Source organism: Saimiri boliviensis, chromosome 8, assembly GCF_048565385.1.
Source record: "Saimiri boliviensis isolate mSaiBol1 chromosome 8, mSaiBol1.pri, whole genome shotgun sequence".
NCBI lineage: Eukaryota > Metazoa > Chordata > Mammalia > Primates > Cebidae > Saimiri > Saimiri boliviensis.
In genome coordinates this window covers 99,859,413-99,875,536 of record NC_133456.1, presented here as the reverse complement: position 1 = coordinate 99,875,536, position 16,124 = coordinate 99,859,413, and the positions used below count along the sequence as shown (strand labels likewise).

At 45.1% G+C, this 16,124-nt stretch overlaps 1 protein-coding gene across 2 annotated transcripts in view; it reads left to right on the top strand.

Annotated features, from left to right (window-relative positions):
* The first annotated feature begins 12,766 nt into the window (after window positions 1-12,766).
* The window catches only part of SPAG6 (sperm associated antigen 6), a 66,828-nt gene continuing 63,470 nt past the window's right edge, over window positions 12,767-16,124 (top strand). For both annotated transcript variants that reach the window (XM_074404928.1, XM_003930663.4), the window contains exons 1-2: window positions 12,767-12,923; window positions 13,013-13,108. In XM_074404928.1, coding sequence (XP_074261029.1) covers window positions 12,899-12,923; window positions 13,013-13,108 — 121 coding nt within the window. In that variant the 5' untranslated portion in view covers window positions 12,767-12,898. The remainder of the gene's footprint in view (window positions 12,924-13,012; window positions 13,109-16,124) is intronic.

The window sequence follows — 16,124 nt, the reverse complement described above, 5'->3', positions numbered from 1 at the left end:
CCATAAGATTTTTTAAATACTATGGCTGTTTTCCCCACACAATCTTGCATCTTATCCAAAACAACAAGGTCTTGATCAAACTATATAAAAAATAGACAATTTTATATCTGTGCTGCGTCTAACAGTATACTAATTAAAATCCTTTTCAAAAACCGTCTATGCCTTCAAGACATCTAATGTTGGTGCAAAGATCGCTGAACTCAGCTCCAACATAAAGCTCTTGAGGTACATCATTTCACTTGAGGATGTTTTTTCATGTATAAAATGAACACTAAAACAGGTGATAATTTCTAAGGTAGCTCTAAAAAAATTCTGACTCCTCAAAACAAAAGTCCTTGAACTAAATTAGGACCACAGAATTCAGACCGCCGACACGAGTTCTTTACGAGGAATAGAAGGGGATATCCACGTATTCCAGCCTTGCAGCGAATCAGATTTGGAAATACCCACCGCGAAGATTTTGAGCCAGACGATCTCCCTGCAAATCTCAAGATTGCCCAGTTTTGATTATAAAAGTCTCCAAAAATGTTTACACAGTTGAGTGTTTCCTGTTTCCGCAGTTACTTTTTTTTTTTTTTAACGTTTTTTTTCTTCTTTTGGTTCTTGAAACGGATTTCCTTTATTTGCACCAGTTTCTTTTTCTGAGTGTGCAATTTCTAGAGGTCTCACATGAAGAACTTCACAATCAACTCTGTCTTCATCAATTCGACGACATCAGAAGTCATATTTATCCCTGGAAAGGCTCCTCTATAGGACTCTTGTGAGAAGTTTTCTGGAGAAGTTCAAGTGGAAAACTCATTCGGAAGTCGCCTTTAGCCCTCCGAATAAATAGTAAGCGCTCAATAAAAAACTTCCAATGAAGGAGTGAAAACTACTCTCATTCTTCTGACCCTTGCCTTTAAAAATACACCTTCTGAGACTATCTGAAGTTACTTTCAAAAAAAGCAGGTGTCGTTCCCTATGCCTCAGTAAAATGCTATTTCTTGCTCTGATTGTCGGGTCATCATGGAATGTAAACCTCCTAGTCGACGTTATTTCAACGTCGTGCGGATTTGGAGATCTCCAACTCTCAGTCCTAAATTAGCTGGGACCCAAGTTGAGAGAAGATACCTGGGAGGCTGCAGCCCAGGTTCATAGGGAAGCGCGTCGGAAAGTGGGATGACGGGAATGGGAAGGTGGCGGAGACGGATGCCGAGGTTAATGCAGGTGGAGAGGTCGGTCCAAGAGCCCAAGTCTCAAGTCCAAAGTCCTCAGGAGCGGAAGATCTTGTAACAAAGCCGCACCGCACGGCGTGGAGCGTAAAGCCCGGGGGAGGGTGATTAGGGTGGGAAACGCCACGGATTTCCAAAAACAAAAACAACAAAACCCAGGTTTCTTAGGTTCTAGTGCCCGGTGGAAAGGCACAGTACAGCTGCCTGGAGGAAATCACCTGGCTTCTAAGAGCGCTGCCTCCCCGGTCAGGGGGGCCTTTACCAAAAGGACACCTTAAAGAAGAAACGGCCCCTCTCTTTTTCCTTATTTCCTAATTAGCATCTCACGGAGCAGTGGAAAGCGCCACAGCCCAGTCCCCTGCTCGGAACGGCGCCATCCGGGTTCGGCCCTGCAGGGCGCGCGAGCCGAGGCCGCGGGGCACCGGGAGGCCATTTTGCGCGTGCGCCGCTCGCCTCGCACCGCCCCTGGCTCGGCTGACTCGGATCCCGCCAAATTTGAAAGCCGGATTGTCAGGCCCTGAGGGGCTTGAGGGGCGGGGGAACGACGTCGTTCTCCAAAGTCGGACCCTGTACGGAGCAGGAGCAGCAGCCTGGCGCGCGCCGCCTCCCGAGGTGGCCCCCTTCCCGCCGAAGCCCTGCTCAACGGCGGGCCGAGGCGCGGCGGCGGCGACGCGGCCCTGTCCGCGGAGCTCAGCGCGGGCGGGAAAACGCCCCGCACCAGGGGAGGCGGCGGCTTCGCGAGCAGAGCCCACGGGAGCCAGGACCAATAATCGCCTTCCTTTGTCCTCCTCCCTCTTTGAGTCCAATCAATGCCGTTTCTCCTTCAGGAACAGGTGTTCTTGGACTTTGGGGTTTTGTTGGATGGATTTTAAAGAAAATCATTAACAGTTATAAAGTTGCCATCCTGAAGGTTCCCGAAGGCGACTTCTTGTCGGTGACTGGAAAGGCCTAAGGGAGAGGCTGCTCCCGCCGGGGTCGTTTAATAAAAAGAATGCTCTGGAATCCCGGGGAGGGAGCCTGGACCGGGTGACAGGGCTGGGGAGGGAGGGGTGGCTGCGCGGCGGGAACCTCCAGATCTGGGCAGAGGCTCGCATCTCGGGATCCCGAGGCGATGCCGGAATGGGTCCCCGGCCGGGCGGAGGAGCGGGCGGGCAGGGGCTGGGACGTCGCCTCCCGGAGCCGCCTGCGCGCGGCGGCTTCCTGCAGAGCCCGCGCCCGCCGGATCTCAGAGCACAGAGGCATCTCGGACTTGGGGGCTCTTCGTGCGCCCTAAAACCGGGAGAGAGAGGGACGCCTTGGAGAAGGGGATCGGGGAGCAGCGGGGAAGTGAAAGCGGCCTAAAATGGACGACGGCGGGCGAGTCCTCTTTATCAGTGCAGCAGGCTGCCGGAGCCGCCATTTGGTGGCGGATCTCGGTACTTCAGTAGCACGTTGTGCTGAACGTCACAACTGGCTTGTCTACGTGGCTTCGTCATTTCTGAACCGCGGTTTTACGAAATGCAAATTTCCCTCTGGCTTCACTCCTCCGAGGGCGTCGACCCCCCTCTGCGCTCCCGGCGGACGGCTCTGGGGCGCGGCTGGGCCCTCGGGCGGTGCGGTCGCCGCGGCCGGAGACCCAGGGAGGGCCGGGGTCCTTTCCGTGCGGCGCCCTCCCCTGGCCTCTGCTCCTGCCGAACTGGGGGAGTCCAGCGCAGACCTCAAGGGGCGCTTGGCACCCCGATTTTTCGAGGCTGGGACGACTCTGAGCCGGCAGCTTTCCTCTCCCCCGCGGGGAGAATCTCATTTCCTTGGGGTGATGGGGTGACGAGCATTGCCTTTCGGCCCCGCCGTGTCCCTCCCCGGCTCTCCGGCCTCACGCCTCTCCGAGGTGAGGAGGGGAAACTGAGCTCAGGCCTGACGGGGAGGGACCGACTCGACGAGAGGCGGCTCCGCGGGGAGGATCGACCCGGATCCCTCCTTCGCGCCTCCTGTTCTGCCCGGTCTCCCCGGGGCCGGGGAATGCCAGGCATTTCTGTCGAGGGCCAGGTGGGCCGGTGTTACCACCTCGGCTGGCCGAGGCTTTGAGGTTTTCACGAAAAGCCCCCGAAGCCTGAGGCGCCCGCCCAGTGGAGAACAAAGGGCCGAGGGGCGAAGGCGAGGCGAGGTCGCGCGCGCGGCTCCCCGCCCGGCCAGGCTGGGAGTCGGGAGCGCGGCAAGGCTCCCTCCCCGCCTGGAAACGGGCGCCCGCTGCCCTCGCCTCGCAGGCGACCGCCGGGATGTCATTCCTGGAGCCCAAGCTGCCATGTTGCCTTCGCGAAGGGCGCGAGTCACTTGACGCTTCCGAGACAGCAACGCTTCCAACCCCAGAGTCCTTCGGCCCTCGGCGCCGCACAGCTGCGGTTAAAGCCCGGAGGGACTGCGGGGCGCGGGTGGGAGCGACAGCCCTGTTGGCGGCCAAGTCGGCGCGGCCGCGGCGCCGCAGCCGCTTCGCTCGCCACCTTAGTTCCAGGGGCTGCCGGGCTGCGCGCTCAGCAGAGGCTCGGTTGCCAGTAGCAACCACACGACGGCAATTTGCAGCCAGGGCCGCCGCCGCAGCCGCTGGTACTGTTGCCTCCTCCTACACCTCGGGCTCGAGCATTTGAAACCCTGGGGGTTGGCTTCGGTGACATCTCCCGCCCCCACCTCCGGTCCTCATCCTCCAAAATCCTCCGCTCCACTCAAAAGCCAGCGCCCCCGGCTGGGCCCTGCCCCCACCGCAGACAATAGGGGCGGCTGGGAGCGCACAGGGCGGCGCGCGCCCTGAGCAGCGGGCACCTGAGCCCCCCAAATCCGGGCGCGTCGCTGAGTCCCAGCCCCAGGTGCCCTCTTCTCGGAGTTGATCAGAAATTCTTTTTCAGTGGCCAATTAGAATAGCTTTTCTTGACATCAGAAATAAGGCTGCTGCCAAAGAAAGAAGTCAAACGCCCACTCCCTTTCTAATAACATCGACACAAAGAAGAGCTCATAGTTGGCGTCTGCGCTTGGTAACAGTGGCTTTCCTCTAGGTTAGAGCCACTTGCACAAGCACCCACTGCAATCTTTCCTCTTCTTCGTCTACCATGAATATTTTGGCATGAAAGCCATAATGTAACCATTTGCGTTGGCTTAACTGTTGCATCTGGATACTAGTTATTTATCAGTGTATGGAATACTGTTTTGTTTTGGTTTTTTTTCCATTTAATTGGATGATCAGCATCAACCCCTGGCAGTGTGGACTGCGTGGTTTGATACATAAAATGACTGACATTAACCCTGAGAGATCTACTTTTTCTGTGGTTCTAGGACACCAATTTAATTTTTTATAAAAATAGAACTCTTGTTAATGTTTTAAGCAGGTTTTATTGAAGAAAAGTCCTTAAAGTATCCAGCTAAGTTGTTTTTTGTTGTTGTTGTTTTGTTTTGTTTTGTTTTTAGCTACTAGGATAACTCGGGAAATTTGTGCATTGCCAGATTTCTTCACTCTGAATAATTGTCCCAGCTTTGAATAGCCGTTAGCTGAGTGGTCTTCTGGGCTAAAATTTCTTGTAAATCACAAATGTGCTGAAATTTCCAAATTTAAAGCTCCTTAAGAATAAGCACCTGTGTTATTCATCTTTGTAAGCTTCAGAGTCCTTTGAACATAACAAATATTTGTCGAACTTTCACGGAATTTTAGAAGTCTCACCAACTCTCATTAGGAAAAAATCAACTTACTCATAACTAGCACAAAGTTAGGATACCTTTAATGAACTCAATGAAAAGCTAAACAATTTCCAAGCTAGTAGCATTATCAGATATTCTCATTCATGAATATTTTACTTAATTATATTTAAGATGTCATAGGCTGTAAAAATATCTGACAGATGTTTCCAGGATTCTAAGGAGAATGACAAATTGTACATAAGAACTTGAAACTGCTAATTTTTCATCAGGTGTCTGAAAATTTGGTTAAATAGCCATAAGTAAGGTGCAATTTTAAAGTGCTTTCATACTTTCTTATAGCCCAGACATGGCATTACATGGCATAACTGTCTTTGCAGTTGGACAGGAATGCTTAAGGATCTAGCGCTGGATATTGCAAATCTACTAAGAAAAGGCACCTTGAATTATCTTCTTTAATTTAAATAAGCTTTAAAGCATACTGAAAATCGTATGTCTCAATTACAAGTGATAGTAAACTCAAATTAATGCCTCCTGAAATGACTCTTAGGTATATTATTAAAAGGCACTCACTTTTAAGCTTCACAAAATATCAAGTTCATTAAATAAGACAGTTTACCTCAAAGAAGAAAGCACTGCTTGGTTCCTAGAGGGAGCATAACGACCTGTAGCTTGCCAAACCACCCCCATTACCACCTTGAAAATAGGAAAGCAAGGCTTTAGTGAAAAGTTCCTTTCTACGGTCTTTCAAGAAAGAAAAGCTTCAACAACTTGCTTTGGGCCAAGTTAAAGAGATTATCTCCCTTTTTCATTACGACTGTCTTTCAATGAATTGAAGGATAAGATCAAAGTGCATTCATATTCATGTGAATTATCGCTATTGACTTGAATAATGATGGATTTCATTGTTTTATTTAAACTAAAACCAGGAACGCTGCTGCTTTTGAGGCTACACCCCTAAGGCTGTAGAATTTCTTCTCTGAGGACTCAAAAGCCAAGCAATTAGGTCTGACAACCACGTCATTTCCATAATGTACTTCCGTATAGAGGACTTTTTATTGGAATCAGTTACATTTCTATAGAACCTTATTACCACTCAATGTTTGACTTCTTTCCAGCCTTCTCAACAAAACTCCCAAGTTCAGCAAGTACACTTCCAAAAAACTTATGAGTAAATTGTACTGAGAAGATACAATGATGTTTTAAAAGCTTTTATTAATAGCTGTTCATGAATCAGACAAATTAGTATTATCAGTAATTACCTCAGGAGAGTGTTTTTGTTTTGAACATGACACATTACAGTTTTGTTTTCTAGGGTAACTGAAGAACTCAGTTACAATAAGCTTGGGAAAATGTGTTTACCAGCTGTTTCTTTCTCAATATGCCTCATGACAATTTTCTTAAGACATTTTCATTTGGGTTTTCCTCAAACTGTCCCATGATTTTCTAAAGAGAGGGAAATTACTAGATTCAGTCAAACTCCCCTTCACTTTCAGCAAGCGGTCATTCTGCTCAAATAATTCTTATTAAATGCTTATCAGTTTGAATCAAATAATTCTTATTAAATGCTTATCAGTTTGAATCAAATAATTCTTATTAAATGCTTATCAGTTTGGAGAACACTTCTTAGGAAATGCATTACAATAAAGTAAGCTTGCCTTTGAATTCTGCAAGCAATCTTTAAAACAAACTTAGGAAACAATATTTTCCTGAACTTTAATATATACAATTCATATAGCCTCTCTAAATCTAAAAAGAGACTCTAGTGCAATAGATAAAGTCTATTACATTATCATGGTCTGCAGTGGGTTCTGGGAATATCCTTTCCCAGAAAGATAACTGATTTAGTTACTTGGTTTCTCTCTTAAAAATTTGTCATACATTTAAGCCATTATACATAAATCACATTTTTTAAAAAAAATCAATGATTTTCTATTCAATTGGGCTACAAGAGAGCTCTATTTTCATTTACCCATTGTGTGTTTTTAGTATTGCAAGACACTCTCTAAGCCAGGAGTTTATTAGTAAATTGCTTCTCTTTGGGATATGACCATAAGTATACTGAAATTATTTGTATACTTCCAGCTTTACTTGTAAATTTCCTGTTACTCTGGACTTCCAAGTAAAATGATAAGCAATTGCATATTATTTCACGGAGGGGGGGGGAACACTCCTTGAATAAAAAGCATTTCTTTATAATTCAATTCTTTAAGACCAGATTTGTCTTCCTAACAGGAAAAGTATTAGTATTTTCTTCATATAGGTAGTTCATGTTTTAAGTTGTTCATACAGGAACTTTTATTTTTCACTCTAAAAAATATAGGTAATATTGGAGTATGAGGTAAAGTAATGCAGCTTTAGCAACCATTCAGATGTTTTCTCTGAAATGTCAACAAGCAAGGGTCCAAACTGCAATGCAAGCATCTCCTCTGAAAAAATGCGATGTAGTCCCACCGTGCCCTTAAAATTTAGCCTACGTTTTAGCGGAGCTCACGCTCCGCTCAGATCACCTCTGAGAGAGAAATGGACAGATACCCAGTGGTTAAACAGGAGACACTATTTTTGTTTCAAAGGTTTCAGAAACCTTGAAAACCTTCTCTCGGTACTTTTGCAGTAATTTCCAGGAGTCAGAACATATAGTCCATTATTATTCTTCAGAGTAACCAATGCACAAGACACTTTGGTTTGGGACTTGATATCGCGAAATGACGTCAAAAAATTAAAAAAAAAATCGAGGCTTGCACATGCGCAATGAGGTGCAACTGCTTTTTATTTATTTATTTTTTTTTCCTAAATCAACTATTGGCTCCTGTCCCCGCCTCTGGGATCTTGCCTGCGCCGCGGGGTCCTAGGGGGCCGGCCAATGTAAGATGGTGCGGAGTTCGGTACCCCACTCTCAGTGAAGAGAGCCTGAAGCCCCTCCCCACCCTTCCCGGCCGGGGCGCTCTTCTAAGTCCCGGGCTCAGACAGCCGGAGCGAAGTAGGCCGACCCGCGCGGCAGCAGCGAGTTTTCCGGCAGCGGCAGCGCCGCGGAGCCCGGGTGCCCGGGTTCCGGTCCCCGCGGCTCCGGGCCAGCGCCCGCGAGTTGGCCGCACGGTTCTCTGGCCCGCGGGGCAGTCGCGCCCCTGAGAGGCTTGGGCCAGGACCTTCGCCCCGGCCCCTGCGCGGCCGTGCGACTCCAGCGGGAGGCCGGGCCCAGGAAGCAAAGCGAAAGAACAGAGGCCTCCTTCCTCGCCAGTCGCCCGCCGCGCCTTCCCTAGCAAGCCCAGGCCGGCGGCCCACTGCGCGGAGGGAGCGAGAGGGTCGGGCTTGCCCCCTCCACCGGCCGCACCGCGGCTGCCGCGCCCCGGGAGGCCCCGCGAGAGGGAAACCCCGGCCCGACCCGCGAGGCTCTTCCGCACTCGCGCCCTGGGGCTGCGCGCCCCCGCCCCTTCCTCCAGCGACGCCCACGGTGCCCCCGCCCGCGCTCCCGGCCTGCTTCCCGCGCCGCCTCCGGGGTTAGAAACTTCGCAGACACCGCGGAGCTGCTAGTCGGAGTTGGAGAAACTTGGGAAGAATGGAAAACGCGGAGGAAGCCGGGGAGGACCACTTTCTTCCCTTGCCCTCGGCCCGACACTCCTGTCCATTGGACACGGCTGCCTGCCAGCCCCGGGGAGCGCGAACCCGGTGCACAACCCGCTCGGGGACCCGCTTGCGTCCGGCTTCGGCTCGGGGCTCGGGGCCAGCCGCAGTGCAGTCTTCGCGGGACCCTCACCTGGGGGATGCGTGGCCCAGACCGGGCTTGGTGGGCTCTAGGGTCGTTTCCTATGTCGCACCTTCCCTCTTTGTCTCCTGTCCTGATTAAAGGGTGGAGAGGATGGTACAGACCTCTGACACAAGTCCAGCAACGCCAACATTTTAAAGCGGTGGGAGTTACTGAGAGAGACAGATGACTGGCATCTGGAGTAGGGCGCTTAGTGTTTTCCAGCTCGTGATGTTGGCTTTGGGTACAGTTTTTAATTACTTAAGAAAACGCCCGCAAGTCTAACCGGAAGATATATCACACTCATACACTAAGTTGCAGTAACTTGTTTCTATGCACGTCACCGCTGCGTTAGAAAATGTCACGCTGCATTTCGGACTTAGACATTGAAAGCACCTATTTTTAATATCAATCACTTTACACTACATGGTGCCTTTTGGGGAAGCAAAATTATTCCTGTGTGGAATCCCCCTAATGACCGGTTTCTTGGGAAGTGGAAAAGATTAGTTCCATCTCTTCCTCCTCTGAATTACTGCAAAGGAAGACAGATACAGGTAGATATTTAGGAATTTCGGGCCAGCTAAACCACTGTCACCTTGACATCGACCTTAACACTAAAAAGAAAAACTTTAAAATTTAAACTTTAAAATGCAAAGAGTTGACTTTAAAAGGTTTAAAAAGCCAACAATAGAGAGTAAGGCATAAATGCAAAACATGTATAGAAATGTTAATCTTCCCTTCCCGGATGTAAGTGTACAAGTGTCTTCTGCTCTGCTGACAAACTTGATGAAATAACTGGATGGTCGGCTCAGACGTAAAATCCTGACATTATTTCCCAAAAGAGGCGCGATGCAACATTTAAGGTAGTCATGTTTCCTTTCGTCATTATAGGTAATATTTATGTTCCACTAACTTGGTTATGGACTAAGCAATGCCTCTATTTTTAATTCAAGTATGAAACTATGGAGTTATTTTAGTAATTTTAAATTTAGTGTTTGCAAAATGATTATTGTAGTCTCATAACTTCAGTAATGACATGCAATTGCCAGTTGAATGCCTTCTTAAATGCTAACAATGTTTTTTGGGAAAAAATTATTTTAGGGGAGGGAGATTTCATAGTTGCATAGAACTCAGCTAATTTTTATTAAAAACAAGAAGCCTTTTATAATTTAAATGATGTTTTAGGTATTCTCACTTCTTTGCCTACTTTGCCATAAGCCCCTCCTGTTTGTCCCCCCAAACACTTAATAGCACTGAGAGCAATTACAGCCCTTAAAACAGTGGCAGACTGCAGTACATGCCCATTGAATGAATACAGGCTGCAGTATATGCTGGTAGAATGAAGTGATGTCTATCTCTTATTAGACTTCATGACTTGGAAGAAAGGCACATTCTTTTATTAGCAAGGTGTTTGGCACAGACTGATAATGAATACGTGTTTGGCTTGATGAAGAATATATACATATGAATATATATACACTTGATTCATCTCAATGACAGTTTTTAAATGGAGATGTTAATATCTAGCATATATAAATCTTTAAATTTTAAAATTCAGCTAGGAACTGAAGAAAAATACATGGATGTTAAAATTAACCAAGCTTTTAGGCATGTATAGCATATATTCCCTTGATAATAGGATTTTCTGAATTCTCAAAGGAGATATGCAAAGAGAAACAGAAAAGGATTTTAAAACTGGCTTTATTTTGTTGTCATTTTCAGTCTCATTTTCATAACTAAAGGAGGAATTATTTGAAAAAGTTATTTTGAAGTTATATATTATGATTAGCTTTTTACAAAAGTAGCCAAAGGCTTCCAAACAGACCTCTCATGGAAACACTTTTTTTGCAAATTATTCTACTAATGTTTCATTCTCAATAAAATGTATAGTTTTATGTTTCAGTTACATTGTATATCTTCAAAGTAAGCTGGTATTTTAACAACGGTAATCTTCCTGTAATATTTTTAAAATCCTGAAGTATCCCTTTAAATTGTTTTCTTTTTCATTGCTTACCTGTTAGTTTAGAGGTGTGTATGTGATCATGGGTCATTAATTTAACTTTAGAAAACAGAATAGTACTTTGTTTTAGAGTTAGTACATTGAAAAATGGGTTAGAAAATACAGATTGGTTTTCTTGTCAGTAAAAGTAATCTGCCATATTTTATGCTTGAATTACTGATATTTCACTATGTGTATATTATAATCACTCTGCATTATATGCATTTCTCCATTTAGTTTTTAAGATATTTTAAAAGGAAGCTAGAATAAAGAGCAAAGATCTAGCTTCTTTAATATGTCCAATTTCAGATATGAAGTAGGCATCCTATATTATGTTTTATCAGGAACAATACAAATTAACTTAAATAACAGATACTTGGATTATTAATTATAACAGATTATCAATAACAGATACTTGGATTCTAATTTACACAGCTTTTCAACGTATGTTTTCCAAGAACTTTGTAGCATCCCATACTGTGTTATGTTTATAGGTTTAGACCTCCCCCATGGCCTCCCCTATCATTGAGCTCTTAACACTTTAAAAATAGAAAACAAATAGTAAACCAGTTGCTAAAAATGGCAGTTGTAGTAGCTTAAGAGTTTGAATCGTTTGTTTAAGGGCTGAAACCAAATATAAAACCTTTTAGTTTTAAGGGGATTTTCTTTCATCATTCAACAAGGAACTGAAAATTAGAAGGCTTATTTGCAATCTTAATTATTTAGTCAATCTGTTTCCTCCCACGTCTCTAAATGGGAACACACAACAACTTTAATTTTAAAGAACATATTCCCTTAGGGAAATATAGATATCACTGTAAAACTTACGACTTTGAGTTAAGTAAAAGGATTGTGGCCATCATTGGCTTTTGAGCTGCAGAAGCAGAAGACATGTACCTGCTATCGGGGGTATTAGAGACCCGATAAACACACTTATTCTCTCTGATTGCTGGTCCATTCTCTCTGATTGCTCGTCCATTTGGAACTCCACAAAATATTAGGACTTCATCAAAGAGCTCAGGTCAGGGTGAGACCTCAAAGATTATTATAGAGGACTCATTCCAACTATAGATCCAGCTAAGTTTGCATGCTCCCTTCTGTTGAAGAAGTACCAAGGGGTTTCCTGTCTTGGCACTACTTAGCAGCTGTGGCTATGTATCCACTTGACATCTCGTGAAATTGTAGATTTGATGGAGGAACATTTAAAGTTGACAACTGTCATTGAAACAACTGGTATATAGTTTTCAAAGACAGGTTAGAAGTCAGTGATAGACTACTTCAAATTTGTTAAAAGAAACTGGGTAAAGGGTTCAAGTTATGTAAGATAGGGAAGTCTGGTTTTCCAGGTAAAGGTTCTCTCTCCTTATCTCTTGGAGGGGTCATTCATCAACATAACGAAGCCTACATTTAAAAGACTAAGACAAAATGTTTACAAATCACATAAAAGCGAGGAAACAGCAAAATTAGGAGTCATTAGGAGAAAGCCAGGGAAGACAGGACATTTATCACATCCTTTGCTCATCTGCTTTCCTCATTGAGTCTCTGAGTGCTCATTAAATGCTTCTATACAGTGTAATTATGTGTAAGAACATGGTTGTCATGATCCTCTAGGAATCTTGAAACCAAGAATGCCAGGTGTATAACCTTTGGGTTACAAAGGAAAACACGGATTCTAAAGTCAGTGTTTTACCGTCAATGCAGTGTTAAATGCCAAGGCAACACTCAAGTTGCTCTGACATTAAGCTGTTCATCAGATTGTACAATGTCACGTGTGAGATTTTCAGGACCCTCGAAGCTCGGACAACTCCAGGGCTGCAGTTGACTCGTCCGGTCGCGCTTGAACCAGGCTCCCTTGGCGCGTGGAGCTCTGCTGGGGCTGGGTCCGGACCCGCGCCGCAGGCAGGACACCACGGCGATCTCTTTGCAAAGAGCCGGGACCTCCCGGCGGTGCAGGTACACTCGACGGCGCGCGACGTCCTCGCGGCTCGGCGAGCCTGGCGCGCCGGGACCCCCTGCAGGCAGACCAGACTCCCCGGGGCTCGGGAGCGTTCGCGCCGCCGCCCCGCGCGGGGCGCCCGGGCACCGCGACCGTGACGTCACGCCCGGCACTGGCCGTTGCTGCGAGACGGGCGCGTTCCGGTTCCGGTCGGTTGCCGGGGAGACGCGGGTACACAGAGGAGCGGCTCCCGTCGGAGGCAGAGTGGTCGTCGCGGTCGTCCCCTCGGCGGACGTGCAGGCCGAGTCGCTTCCTCGCGCAGCTTGAGGAGGGCGGACGGCGACGGGGGCGCCATGAGTCAGAGGCAGGTTCTGCAAGGTAGGGCGGGGGCTGGCGGGCGCCCCGACGGGCTGGCTGCGAGGTGAGCTAGGCGCCGCGGGCCGCTCCACCGACTCTTTCCCCCGCAGTGTTCGAGCAATACCAGAAGGCCCGGACCCAGTTCGTGCAGATGGTGGCGGAGCTGGCGACCAGACCCCAAAACATCGAGACGCTGCAGAACGCGGGTGAGTCCGCAGCTTGAATCCGCGTCGCCCGTTGTTACCGGCCTCGCCCCGCGCCCCTGCCAGTGGAGCTCTTGGGGAGCCGCGGGGTGGGGACGGGAGTTCGCAAAAGTATCCATTCTTTTCAGCGGGTCTTTGGGGGTCAGGCCGAGAGGCTGAAGCTTCCAGATGGGTGTTGGAGGGGCACGGTGTTTCTATTTCCATCTTCATTGCACACAGGCAAGTGTCAGGTTGAAAGTCAAGGCCCTAGGAATTGCCTGGAAGTCATTTTACGTGAATGGGACTCTACCCTAATGAGACCCATTTTATCCAAGTGCCATTATGCGTGTCACCCCGCCTTTGATCACCTTCGACTTCCTCACAGCAAAGGAATTCCAGTGGTTTACATGTGATTTCTCGTCTTGCTTTAGTGATAAAGGAATGATATGCTTGAATCTTTTCCAAGAAATTCAAAGTAGGTAAAGACCAGACTTTTCGAAATCCTTGTGGCGCATTCATCCTGCTCCTCAGTACGAACTCTTTCGGATGTGAGAAGGGAGAGAGGGAGAGAGATCTTCTTATCTCTTAACAGAAACTGGTAAGAGAAAGATGGTCCTTTTTTTTTCTTTTAATTTTTTTTGAGTGATTCTACCACCATCTAAACTGTAAAGTAGCATTGTATCACTACTGTGTCATGAGAAATCTTCAGTTTATAGGATGTGATCTTTAAAACTAATTGAATACATAATTTAAAAAATTTAAGAACTTTGATAGCAAGAATACATAGGTATAATCCTTTCTCTGGGTTTCTGTGAGGGGAACTACTGCTGTACCTATGTGATATTTCCTTTTGTCACTAGGATTTTAGGCATTTGTTCCTTTGTGTGTTTTTATTAGGGGGGAATGTATTTACAATAAAAGTGTATTTTATAATCTTCTAAAAGCATTTTATTTTTAGATAATTGTAGATTCACATGCATTTGTAAGGAATAAAACCTGGAGATCCTGTGTACCCTTTACTGAGTTTCCCCCAAGGTAACATCTTTCAAAACTGTAGTGCAATATCACAAGGAGGATGTTGACATGGATAAAAATTCCTTGATCTTATTTAGGTTTCCTCATTTTAATTGTGTGTGTGTGTTTTGTCCTATAGAATTTTATTCTGTGTGTATCCACCACCAGCACAGCCAAGATACAGAACACTTTCATCATCTCAGGGATCCTCTCCGTTGCCCTTTTATAGCCATGCACACCTTCTATCCCTAACTCTGGGCAACCACTAATCTGTTCTCCATTTCTAAAAGTTTGTCATTTCAGAATTGATAATCCTTTGTCCTATAGATGTTGTTTTATATGGATTAATTTTCTGTATTCTCTCTGTGTGTATGTATGTATGCACTCATACTCCTCAAGGTACCCAGAAAAATACTGGGCACACAATATTAAATATACGCAGACTAACATATTAGAACATGTTACATTTTAAAAGTGCATTTAAAAGTACATTTTAAAGTGTAAACTTTTAGGGTTTTTTCTTTCAGTCCCTCTCAATGGCCTTTGTAAATGGACACTTAACTACTTAACAAAGATTTACTTTCTGGGCAATATGAATACAGCCAAACTAAAACTTTTTTTAAATGGGAAAATAATTGATATTATTTTTAAATTTTAATACTCAGATGTTAAAGCGTATATAACCTTTATGATGTGGAGATTCGTGTTTTAGTGAGTAGTGGCAGGTTAGCTCCTCCCGTAAGAGTGCAATGTAGAGTACACAATGGAATTTAATCCAAATCGACAGTATAAGTGACTTAGATATAAGATTCTACACTTGTTTGGCTTGGGAAAGACTGGAATACGAAAGGAGTATGAATTTATGTTTTGAAATTGTACTCGACTAATATCTGGATAGCATGCTAAAATGTTTATTTTCCTGAGAAACTTCATTTTACTTATTTCATGTTATTTAGATTCAATTCAGACATTCCTTTAGCAATTTTAATGGAGACATCATGAATATTTCAATATATTTATTCTTTTGATTAAAAAATAATCTGTAAGCTTTGTTATGAAAACTTTTCTGATTTTTTTTCTTTTTTGAGATGGAGTCTTGCTCTGTCACCAGGCTGGAGTGCAGTGGCGTGATCTTTTCTCACTGCAACCTCTGCCTCCTGGATTCAAGGAATTCTCCTGCCTCTACCAACCAAGTAGCTGAGACTATAGGCACGCGCCACCACACCCAGTTGATTTTTGTTTTTTTAATAGACACAGGGTTTCACTATGTTGGCAAGGAAGATCTTGATCTCTTGACCTCATGATCCACCCGACTCAGCCTCCCAAAGTGCTGGGATTACAGGCATGAGGCACCACACCCTGCCACTTTTCTTTCTTAGTAGTCAATTTACTTAACCATTCAAATGATTCATTCTTTAAAAATAATTACCATGGATTTAAAAGTGCTTTAGAATGAACCTCTGTATGTGTATATCAATTACATATTATGATCAAACTGTTTTTCAGTCAGACCCCTTCATTTTGGTAGCTTAAATACTCACGCATTTTACTTCTATCTTTGACATACTGTCTACATATCTAGGAAGATTTTGTTTGTTTTCTCACTTTTCCATCCAGTATGCTGTTTAAGTAAACATATATCTTGGATCCTAGATAATGTAAAAAATATTTTCCATGTAGTCATCATGATCAAACCAATAATTACCTTGTTAAGAATTTTTGAATTCATTTTATGTGAAAGAAAAATTAAAGGTGACCGTTGTCAGTGGAGTTTTTATTTCATTTTAAGTCTCTGATCTTTTTTGTTTTTGATATGCTAATAAGAGAATTTGCCTTAATAAATATGTCCAAGGTAATTACCAAAGCAGACAAAGTATGTTGCAAGATCTTTTCTTCAGAGTATTTGGAAAATAGTAAGTTTGATTTATTTCTTTTTTTGTTGGTTTCTTTTCTATTTTTTTTTTGAGACAGGGTCTCACTCTGTTGCCCAGATTGGAGTGCAGTGGTACAATCTCCGTTCACTGCA